The sequence below is a fragment of the Bubalus bubalis genome, chromosome X (genome assembly GCF_019923935.1).
Source record: "Bubalus bubalis isolate 160015118507 breed Murrah chromosome X, NDDB_SH_1, whole genome shotgun sequence".
NCBI lineage: Eukaryota > Metazoa > Chordata > Mammalia > Artiodactyla > Bovidae > Bubalus > Bubalus bubalis.
Window position 1 is genome coordinate 51,860,168 of NC_059181.1, and position 11,106 is coordinate 51,871,273.

The 11,106-nt window shown below is 45.3% G+C and overlaps 1 protein-coding gene across 25 annotated transcripts in view; it reads left to right on the forward strand.

The window, feature by feature from the left end:
* The window catches only part of HUWE1 (HECT, UBA and WWE domain containing E3 ubiquitin protein ligase 1), a 157,410-nt gene extending 147,473 nt beyond the window's left edge, over positions 1-9,937 (forward strand). For 24 of the 25 annotated variants that reach the window (XM_025276922.2, XM_025276919.2, XM_025276925.2 and 21 more), the window contains 12 exons: positions 183-310; positions 1,486-1,582; positions 3,389-3,544; positions 3,938-4,183; positions 4,448-4,565; positions 5,382-5,522; positions 6,506-6,793; positions 6,909-7,014; positions 7,645-7,762; positions 8,056-8,237; positions 8,525-8,715; positions 9,310-9,937. In XM_025276922.2, coding sequence (XP_025132707.1) covers positions 183-310; positions 1,486-1,582; positions 3,389-3,544; positions 3,938-4,183; positions 4,448-4,565; positions 5,382-5,522; positions 6,506-6,793; positions 6,909-7,014; positions 7,645-7,762; positions 8,056-8,237; positions 8,525-8,715; positions 9,310-9,412 — 1,874 coding nt within the window. In that variant the 3' untranslated portion in view covers positions 9,413-9,937. The remainder of the gene's footprint in view (positions 1-182; positions 311-1,485; positions 1,583-3,388; positions 3,545-3,937; positions 4,184-4,447; positions 4,566-5,381; positions 5,523-6,505; positions 6,794-6,908; positions 7,015-7,644; positions 7,763-8,055; positions 8,238-8,524; positions 8,716-9,309) is intronic. The other variant, XM_044936853.1, reaches the window with a different exon arrangement.
* Positions 9,938-11,106: the final 1,169 nt, after the last annotated feature.

Consider the following 11,106-nt stretch of genomic DNA (forward strand, 5'->3'; position numbering starts at 1 on the left):
CCCCTGCCCTTACCTGTAATGGTAGCTCTTAGTGCCTGACAGTGAGCACTCTGAGACTAACTGAGCATAAAGCTCAAAGACCTCAGCAAGATGCTTGTGGTGGCTCAGGAGATGGGACACAGAAAATTGAGCATTCCCTCTTTCCACAGGTTACATCTTACCTTCTTTTTTCTTTCTCCCAGGTTCCTCCGGTTTAGGCTCAGCTAGCAGCATCCAGGCAGCTGTTCGGCAGCTGGAGGCTGAGGCTGATGCCATTATACAAATGGTACGTGAGGGTCAGAGGGCGCGGAGACAGCAACAAGCAGCAACGGTTAGCATGATGCCTGTGGCCCCTCATTCATTTGTCTCTCCTCCGTCTCCCACCATATCATCAGTGGGATTTCATTGCCCTTACCTTGTATGCTTTTGCATTAAGTTGGCTATATGAATGCTTCTGGACAACAGTTAATTTCTCTTGGTGCTTTCTTGACTGTTCATTGGTTTGGTTTGGTTTAAAGCTTGGCCATCATACCCCACTCCCAGCTATCCAGTCAATAGTGGCGCTTTTGCAAACTGCATAATGCTAAATGGCAAGGTCCTGAGGGGATACGGGATAAAGATTTTTCAGTCTCATGGAACAATGCAAGTGCATCAGAGACATATCAGGAATCCTGCCCTTGAAAGTCTCCCAAGCTTGGTACACTTTCCACATAGCCTCTTCTGGCAATGGCTGGTCCCTCCACCCTGGTCTCTGCCTCTATTCTTCATATTCCCTTGGCACCCAGGCTCTTTTAGGAGGAAGCCTTCAGTTCCTAGGTAGCCAGTTCATTGTTAGGATCTCAGCATAGAATGACTGTAGGAAAAGCCTAGCATGTATACTATGGCATTCATTGTTTGCCTGTCCTTATACAACATGCAAGTTACCTTCCCAAGATCCAAGAAATAAGGATATCTTGAGGCCTGTTGGTTTAAAAAGCCAATCCCACCCATCAAAGATTGCATTAATTCATTCCCCTGTTATTTCCTCTTTCGTGAGCAAAAAGGAACAGAGCAAACCTACCTTTTGCCCATCTGAGTTTTATACACACACACACACACACACACACACGTATAAACGAAGAACAAACCTACTTTTTGCCCATCTAAGCTTTACACACACACAGACCCACACCCACACACACACACACAAACTGTTCCTAGAAGTCTTGAAGTCCAGGAGCCTGGTGCCTCACTGGACTCAGGCCTGGAATAGAATGGAGGCAAATGGCAGGCATCCAGGGAGCCCTTTGGAAAAGCATGCTAGCTCAGGGTGGAAGATAAGCAGAGGAGGTAGGAAGGCCATTCTTTTGTACTGGAGAGCTAAGGAAACTTCTTTCCATATGGGAAGATATGGGAGGCTTCTTTCCAAGCTTAATGATATGTGAGAGATTGTAGGACAGCCTCTAGCCTATCCCTGAGGAAAACAGAGTTGCACCCTTTATGTGACTTTGTCTCCCTTTTATCCAGTCGGAGTCAAGCCAGTCAGAGGCATCTGTCCGAAGGGAGGAGTCACCCATGGATGTGGACCAGCCATCTCCCAGTGCTCAAGATACTCAGTCCATTGGTCAGTACTACTTTCTATTTCCAGCCCAACAAAAGGGAGAGCCAATCTTAATGGAATGGGTGCCTGATCCCCTGCTTTCAAATACATAAACTCAGTGTTTTCGTTTGTTTAAGTGAACCCTGGTTTCTGTATATTGATAGACCCATACCAATCAACTAAAATCACTAACCATCACCACCTGGTCCTCATTGGAGAATCCTAGCACACACTGCAATTTTGGTAATAAAGAAACTATGGGGCTTCCCTGATATTTCCATGGTAAAGAATCCACCTGCCACTTCAGGGGACACAGCTTCAATCCCTGATCCAGGAAGATCCCACATGCTCTGGGCAACTAACCTACTAAGGATATAAAAGATCTGAACAACTATTAATAATTTTGACATATACAGGACACCACAGCCAATAACAATAAACTTTTTGAAATGCATATAGAACATTTACCAAAATTAACCATACCCAGAGCTTTAGCTTAATAAATTTCAAAGTGCTAAAATATATCAGAGCATATCCTCTGATAATGGTAGAAATATGTGGTATCGAGACTTCCCTGGTAGTTCAATGGCTAAGACCGTGTTCCCAATGCAGGGGACCCAGGTTCAATCCCCGATCAGGGAGCTAGATCCCATGTGCCACAACTAAGAGTTCTCATGCCACAACTAAAAGACACCACATGCCACAATGAAGACATGGACCAGCCAAACAAACCAACAGGTATCTCCCTGGTGGCTTAGTGGTAAAGAATCTGCCTGCCAATGCAGGAGACATGGATTCAATCCCTGATCCAGGAAGATCCCATATGCCATGGAGCAACTAAGCCCACGCACCACAATTATTGAGCCTGTGCTCTAGAGCCCTGGTGCTGCAATTACTGAAGCCCTCACACTCTAGAGCCCGTGCTCTGCAACAAGAGCAGCCACCACAACTAGAGAGGAGCCCCCACTCACCACAACTAGAGAAAAGCCCGCACAGCAATGAAGATCCACAATGGCCAAAAATAAATTTTTTTTTAAAAGACACTGTGACAATACTGTGTGGAGAGAGCATGTGTTTGTCTCCCCATTTACTCTCTCTGGGACCTCTTTCAGTTTCTTCATTTAATGTTCCTAGTTAGGATTGAGTTAACGTGTATATATAACACTTAAAGCAGTCCTAGAACACAGTGGATGCTATTATTAGCCGCATTTCTCAAGGTTAATTTCATATAGAATGCATTTGGGCACCCTTTTAACAGATTCCTGTGGGATAGTGTCATAGGACATCTGTTTTTTTTAAAAAATATTAGATCGTTTAATTGGAAAAGACCCTGATGCTGGGGAAAGACTGAGGGTAGGAGAAGGGAGCAACAGAGGATGAGATGATCAACTCATCATCCATTCAATGGACATGAGTTGAGCAAATGCCAGGAGATAGTGAAGGACAGGGATGCCTGGTGTGCTGCATTCCATGGGGTTGCAAAGAATCGGACATGCCTGAACAACAACAACAAGATCATTTAATAATCCATAGGTCTTCTGGGAGCTGATAAGGCAATGAGGAGACCAATACTATCTGGTAGAATTTTCCTGCAGTAGCCATTAGCTCCATATAGCTATTGAGCACTTGAAAAGTGTCTAGTGCAACTAGACAAACTTTTTCTTGTATTAATTTTATTCCATTTAAATGCCATTCAGTGTAGGACTAGAGCTTGCTTTCAGATGTTACTCAGTGGCCAGTGGACCAATCTATTTGGTCTTTCTAATGGCCTATGCATTTGGTGTGAATGAAGAAAAAGCTTCCTGAATCTCTCCTCTGTGTGCTGTCTAGGCTCAGATGGAACTCCACAGGGAGAGAAGGAGAAGGAGGAGAGGCCACCTGAGTTACCCTTGCTCAGTGAGCAGCTGAACTTGGATGAGCTGTGGGACATGCTGGGAGAGTGTCTAAAGGAACTGGAGGAATCCCATGACCAGCATGCGGTGCTAGGTAAGTTGTGGCCTGAGGGCCCAGGCCTGCTAATCTGTTCTGGGGCCCTTTCTGCCAGCTTAATTTTCTTCCTTCCAGATTACTCCTCTCCCTCAGGTCTCCATGAGAGTTCAAAGGAGAGGATTTTTTTCTCCAACTTCATTATCAGAAAAAAAAAGATTTGCTTTCTCCTTTGGTAGCTCTTATCTTTTACTCTTTAGACTAGGGGAATCTTTATAACTGGTTGTCTATCCCATTTTTCTTTGGAAGCTCTGACTTCCTCTGTGGCACCATTATGTATCTCCTGCAAGTTTTCATCTAGTAGTTTTGAAATTTGATTCTGAGGGGGAAGAGGTTTATATGTTAAAGTTTATAAAGTAAAATGTCACTGTCCTGTATCATTCCTACCCCCAGTGCTACAACCTGCTGTCGAGGCCTTCTTTCTGGTCCATGCAACAGAACGGGAGAGCAAGCCTCCTGTCCGGGACACCCGTGAGAGCCAGCTGGCACACATCAAGGACGAGCCACCTCCTCTCTCCCCTGCCCCTTTAACCCCAGCCACTCCTTCCTCCCTTGACCCGTTCTTCTCCCGGGAGCCCTCATCTATGCACATCTCCTCAAGCCTGCCCCCTGACACACAGAAGTTTCTTCGCTTTGCAGGTACAGGGAACTCTTAGGCCCCCAAATGTAGAAGGCTTCATTTTTCTACAGGGTCATTTCATGTGTTTTGTTGTCAGCTGATTTGCAGGGTGAGTGTGTGTGTGTACTGGAAAGTGAGGCTAATGAGTTAGGGACTGGGTCTGGAAGTCTTTTTGTGCCACACTTTTTTTCCCTGAAACAAGGAAGAGTTGCTGACTGACTGACCTACGTCCCTTCTTCCGTGACCCATGATGTGCTGATTCCTGCTGTCCTTTCTCCCCTCAGAGACTCATCGCACTGTGTTAAACCAGATCCTACGGCAGTCCACCACCCACCTCGCTGATGGGCCTTTTGCTGTCCTGGTAGACTACATTCGTGTCCTCGACTTCGATGTCAAGCGCAAGTATGTGCCCTGGATGTTTGGGGGGGGGGGGAGCTTTCTAAATAGTATCTCCCCTCCCAAAAAGGAGTCAAACATCCTCCGGGGGTGATGTTTCCAGAGAAAGAAGTTTTCCTCGGTGGCAGCCCTTGGATTGGAATGGTGCTAAGCAGGGGGAAGAGACTCATCTTTGCCACCAAGTGCCACTGTACCTAAATATCCCTTGGTGCTCTTCAACCTAGTCTCTGTTCTTCCATCAGAGAAATGCAAGCCTTTGTTTAACCACATGAATTCTAAATACCTGTCTATCCTTTGGGGTAATACAGGAGATGCAGGTAGCCATAGTATATTTACAGCAAGGCTTGGAAGGGTCGAGAAGGCCTCCACAACACTCCTGTCATTTTTTACTCTTCTCTTCCTTTCTGTGCACCTACACATGTTTACCTGCTCATTGCAGAAATTCCATGCCATAATGTCTGTGGGCCCCTATTTGATGGACACGGGGAAAATTCAGAGTTGGTAGTGAATGACTTACCTTTCCCAGCAGTAGTAGTGTTAGTCACTCAGTCATGTCTAACTCTTTGCAATCCCATGGACTGTAGCCCATCAGGCTCCTTTGTCCTTGGGATTCTGCAGGCAAGAATACTGGATTGGGTTGCCATTCTCTTCTCCAGAGGATACTGGGCATTTCCCCAGGAAAAAAAAAAAAAAGGTGGAGAGTAGAGATCAAAGTGTCTGGAGGATGAGGGGAACATCACTGTGGGTCTTCATCCTAATCAGGCAAACAGAAATTTGCTCTGCCACCCCAATCTTATTTTCCTTTCTTTCCTACCTCCCAAGATATTTCCGCCAAGAGCTGGAGCGTTTGGACGAGGGACTCCGGAAAGAAGACATGGCTGTGCACGTTCGTCGTGACCATGTCTTTGAAGACTCCTATCGTGAGCTGCACCGGAAATCCCCTGAAGAAATGAAGAATCGATTGTAAGAACCCAGAGCAGAGAGTAAAACAGGATGGGGTGGTTCTGACCCTTCCTACTTGGTAGTGAAGGCTTACTTGGGGCCCAGATGTTCAGGGGAACTTAGAGAAGTGCTTGCCCTCGCTGGTAGGAATTCCTAAGAGGAATCTAGCTCTCACTGAGCTGTCGTCCATATTCTCCGCCCAGTCTCAACGAGACTGGTCTTCTGTTGGCTAGCTGGCCCTTGGGCTGAGCTACCCAACAATTCCTATACAGATAGGAGAGTCTGTGGAATTTACAAAGGTACACCTGATGGCTTCACAAAGAGCTTTTCTCCATTGTTACACTAGGAACGGGAAGCCTGCTGAGCAAATGGTACCCTGGGTTGAGGGAGACCACACTTGCAAGAGTGACTCCCCACCAAATTGGTTATCACTCCCTGGTGATTATGATGCCACCTAGAGGAGATTGGCAGTTTGCAGTATCATGTGTCATGGGAGCCAGTGAGATGATAGACCTATTGAAGTCATTTGATGATGCTCTTGAACTCAGGAACTTGATTCCTCCCTCCCCTTGTGGCATGGACTTACTAGCCATGTCGTCACACAGGAATTCAGAGAAGCTTCCAAGACAGACTGAATCCTACTCTTCCACCACCAAATCGTAATTGATATCAAACTCAGCTCAGCTCTCTTTGATACCACTTGATGATTCCTCCCTTGTTTAAAGGCCTTATTAGGTCTTTATATCTTTCCTATTAGTGTTTTCTGGGATATCAGTGAGCCTTTACTGACACTTCAGAACATCTCTTCCATCAGTGATGCCCTTTTCTGTCCCAGATCCCCATCTCTCTTCTGGGCTCTCCTGGCACTCTGCATTTACCACTGTCCTCTGACTCTGCACTCCCCAGCTACTGCTTCACTCAGTCACTCACTCAGGTCATGCTGTGCAGAAGATTGGATTTGTCCTGGGCTTTCTGCACATCCCTGTTTCTGCTCTCTTAAACAGGTATATAGTATTTGAAGGAGAAGAAGGGCAGGATGCTGGAGGGCTCCTGCGGGAGTGGTATATGATCATCTCTCGAGAGATGTTTAACCCTATGTATGCCTTGTTCCGTACCTCACCTGGTGATCGGGTCACATACACCATCAATCCATCTTCTCACTGCAACCCCAACCACCTCAGCTACTTCAAGTTTGTTGGACGCATCGTGGCCAAAGCTGTGTATGACAACCGCCTCCTGGAGTGCTACTTTACTAGGTCCTTCTACAAACACATTTTGGGCAAGTCTGTCAGGTAAGGATGTGGCATAATCCTGGGACTGTCCTCAGTCCTGGAAATCTGGTCCTTGTGCCCCATCCCTAAGCTGCCTCTGCCACCCCAATCCATGACCCTATTTGTGTTTATCTAGATATACAGATATGGAGAGTGAAGACTACCACTTTTACCAGGGCCTGGTTTATCTGCTGGAAAATGATGTCTCCACACTAGGCTATGATCTCACCTTTAGCACTGAGGTAGGTCAGGAGATCCTGACTGTCTCATACCCCAGCTAGTTTAGGAAATCCCATTATGGGATTGTTCTTGAACTGACATTGGATAACCTCTTAATATTTCTAAGGAAGCATCTTGATGTCTTAAAATCTCATGCCCCGTTCCCTATCTGTCAGAGAGCAGTGAGTATTTGCATGAGACAGCACAAACAGAAAAACCAGCATTTGTAAAACAATACTAGTTTCCCCTATATTTTGAAAAAAAAAAAAAAAAAACACTCTAGTACACTATTCATCATTCCCAAAGGTACTTCATTGTAGAAAAACTGTGCAAATAGAGATAGATGAAAACAAAAAAAATCTCAATGTTACGCTTCCCCAAAATTGCTTTACATAAAGATTTGTTTTTATTACGTTATATTATATTATCCATGCCCTTTTCCCTTTTACTATTGACAGTATGTTTTAGGACTAAACCCTTGACCTTTTCCATTTAGGGATTCATGAGCTCATGAGAAAAGTCACTTTTTTAATGACCTTGCTTCATTTCTTTGCCCAGGATACAGCAGAGTGTTTAGGGTGTGTTTCCAGGTATATGTAAGTCCCATCCTAGACCAAGCCTGATTCATATTATTGGTATTTTGGGTATTCTAGGTCCAAGAGTTTGGAGTCTGTGAAGTTCGTGACCTCAAACCCAATGGGGCCAACATCTTGGTAACAGAGGAAAATAAGAAGGAATATGTACACCTGGTGTGCCAGATGAGAATGACAGGTAGGGAAATGCCCCTTAGATCCCCTAGCTGTTCAATATGGGACAGTCAGGCCTCATTCATTACACAGACATTGTTTCTTCTTTTCCCCTATGCCAGCCACAAATGCCTTGCATAAAAGGAGTCCAAAAACCTGACCAAAAAATATTTCCCTTCGTCCACCCTCATACAGGGGCCTAGAAACAGTGATGGGTGATGTAGGCAGATCAGTCAGCATCCTGCTGGATTAGGGATCTCTGACCTCTGACAGCTGTGCAAGTTCAGATGCCACGTGGCTTGTTGGTTCTTTCCTCAGGAGCCATCCGCAAACAGCTGGCGGCTTTCTTAGAAGGTTTCTATGAGATCATTCCAAAGCGCCTCATTTCCATCTTCACTGAGCAGGAGTTAGAGCTGCTCATATCAGGACTGCCCACAATCGACATTGACGATTTGAAATCTAACACTGAATATCACAAGTACCAGTCCAACTCTATTCAGGTGAGCTGATGCTGGCATCCCTCCCTGTATCCTTAAGCAGTGTTAGTTTGTATGACAAGCAAATAAACCGGTACTCTTAGGGGAGGGGAGGTTTTGAGGGGGGGATTCAGCTTACCTGAATCTAACTCTTCACTCTTCTGGAGTTTCCGTTTTCAGGTGATGTCATCATGTGAATGGAAGAACTAAAACCTGTCCCACAGAAGGGACTTGCCTGACATTCCATATCCCACCCCCTTTCTTCCAGGAGCTCTCTACCTAATGCTGTCTTCTTGTGTTCATTCCTGTAGATCCAGTGGTTCTGGAGAGCATTGCGTTCTTTCGATCAAGCTGACCGTGCCAAGTTCCTCCAGTTTGTCACAGGTACTTCCAAGGTGCCCCTACAAGGTTTTGCTGCCCTTGAAGGCATGAATGGCATTCAGAAGTTTCAAATCCATCGAGATGACAGGTCCACAGACCGCCTGCCTTCAGCTCACACATGGTAAGAGGAAGAGTTTGTTCTTTTCAGCATTTGAATTGAACTTGCATATTTGCCACTTCTGTGCCCTTACCATGGTCAGGAGTAGTCAAGAACCCAAATCTAGCCCCAGCTACCGTGAACCTATGGGTAGCTCACAGTTTGGTGGTTTTTGTGGAGATGATGGTGTTTGAGATGAGAAGCTGACCCAGATTCACAGTGGGGCTGGGGAGACATTGCAGGTGAAAATTGCCCTGTGAAAACAAGGTGTATTCCAGGGCTCAGCATGGTCAGAGCAAGAAGTTGCAGGGAGCAGAATGCTAAAGAACTCAGCAAAGGTGGACCAATGAGCCTGAATGCCTCCTTGGAGCTTTTGGGCTCAAGGGGTGTGGTATTTGGGAGGTGGTATTTATACCATGGTTGGGCCATGGTATTTAAAGAGGAGTGATAGGGTCAGATTATATTTTAGGTGCCTGGTAGCCAGTAGTGGGACTGAGAAGGACAGACAAGGCTAGGACAAGATTGGGAGTGTACAGGCAGAAATCAGGTGGGCACCATGGGAACACAGGGATTTGGTTATCATCTTTTATCACAAATTGATGTGTCTTCTTTCCCTAGTTTTAATCAGCTGGACCTGCCTGCCTATGAGAGCTTTGAGAAGCTCCGTCACATGCTACTATTGGCCATCCAGGAGTGCTCTGAAGGCTTTGGGCTGGCCTAAAAAGGGCCACACCCACTACTGTAGGGTTTTTTTTTTACCATTGTTGGACCTGGTAAAGGGGGAACCAAAAACAAAAAAGAACCAGAAAGAAATGTCAAAAACCAATAAATGAGATCCACCAACTCACCATGTGTGTGTCCCAGCTGCCCCAGCGCATACCCGTTCCCCCTTTGCTGCTCATCCTCTCTTCCGGCTCCCTTTTCCTCACCTCCTCTCCCCATTCCATGCCGTCCATGATCCCCCACCCCATGTGTTAAAAAGGCAGTAGCCTTTACAGGGACCTGTTTGTCCCAACTGTTTGAACAGTGTGCTCCTCAGATTCTGTGTTCAGAAGGATTTGCTGCATTGAGACTTGAAACCTTTGGATAGGGGAAAAAATTATATATATATATATTTTTTTGTTCTGTTTGCAATTCTTAATTTGTGCTTGGAATGTGTTGATGTGCACAGCTAATGATTCAATGCGAGACAAGATTGGCGTCTGTGTTGTGGAGGTTTCAAATAAAGAGCACTCTTCATAACTCACTTTTCACAATGGAGTTTTTTTCAAGTTTAAAAAGAAATAAGCACCTCTTGAACACATTCTAGATGGCTGGAGAACAAATCCAAATGGACTCTCCAGAAAGCCATTTCTGTTACCACACTGGTGCATCCTCCTCCTTCAGGGTCATCAGGAACTGAGGGGATCTTTCTCAGAATGGCATCTACACTTGGGAGTGGTGATGGTGTTAGAGATTGTAGCTAAGGACAAAGCACCGCCTTGCTCTAGGGGAACAAACCAGCAGGTTTTAGTGGATTCTGTCAACCCAGCCGAAGGTTCTATATCCTGAGCCTGTGTAACAGTTTCAAGTCTGGAGCTCAGTTTAAAATTTTGATTTCATTTATTAATGTTTTAGTTTACTTCTAACAAATTTTAATAAATAATTTGACTGGCTCCCCAGAACAGTCTTTGCATCCTCTTTGATTTTGTTTTGCATTTTCTTGTCAGATCTGTTCACAGATCGACCAGTAGTCTCTTGTGGGTTTTTTTTACTCCATCTAGCACTTAAAGTTGATCTAAGAACTTTGATGGTTCCAGCCTTCAAAGATAAAAGTAATAAAAGTTTAGTAAACTCAGTGGTACTGGCTTTGTGTGGTTTTTCTCATTCTCTAAGGCTCTACTTCTTAAAAAATTTTCCCTTGACCATGTCCCAGAGTGGATCTAGGAAAGCAGTAGTGTGTGTGTTCTTAACCTGATCCCTTGGTCTTGATGCAAATAGCTGCTAGTTTTTTTTTTCCTTCTGGCATTCACACTTGCCTGTGTCTGGCCCTCCTGACTACTGAGAGGACAGATGAATCAACCCTCCACCCTCCTATTGAGCTTTTCTAGTCAAGAGGAGGAGACAGATCATTCTGTGTCAAGATGTTGGAAGGGGGATCTCTGGGTACACAGAGCAGAGCAGAAGTGTCTGGTCTAGCCTGGGAGATCAGGAAAGGCTTTCTGTTGTCGGTGGCACTTGGGTTGAATCATAAGGCTGTGTGAGAGTGAAAATTGAGGAGAGGGTAATCAGGGTCAACACAGCAGGAGTTCCATTGATAGGGCAAGGCTTGAGTGAAGAGATGAGGCTGGGAGTCCAGCAGGGCTTTTAAATGAGTGGATGAGCAGAAATACAGTAGAACTGATCAATATACTTAGGAACCAGTTCTAAAAAAAA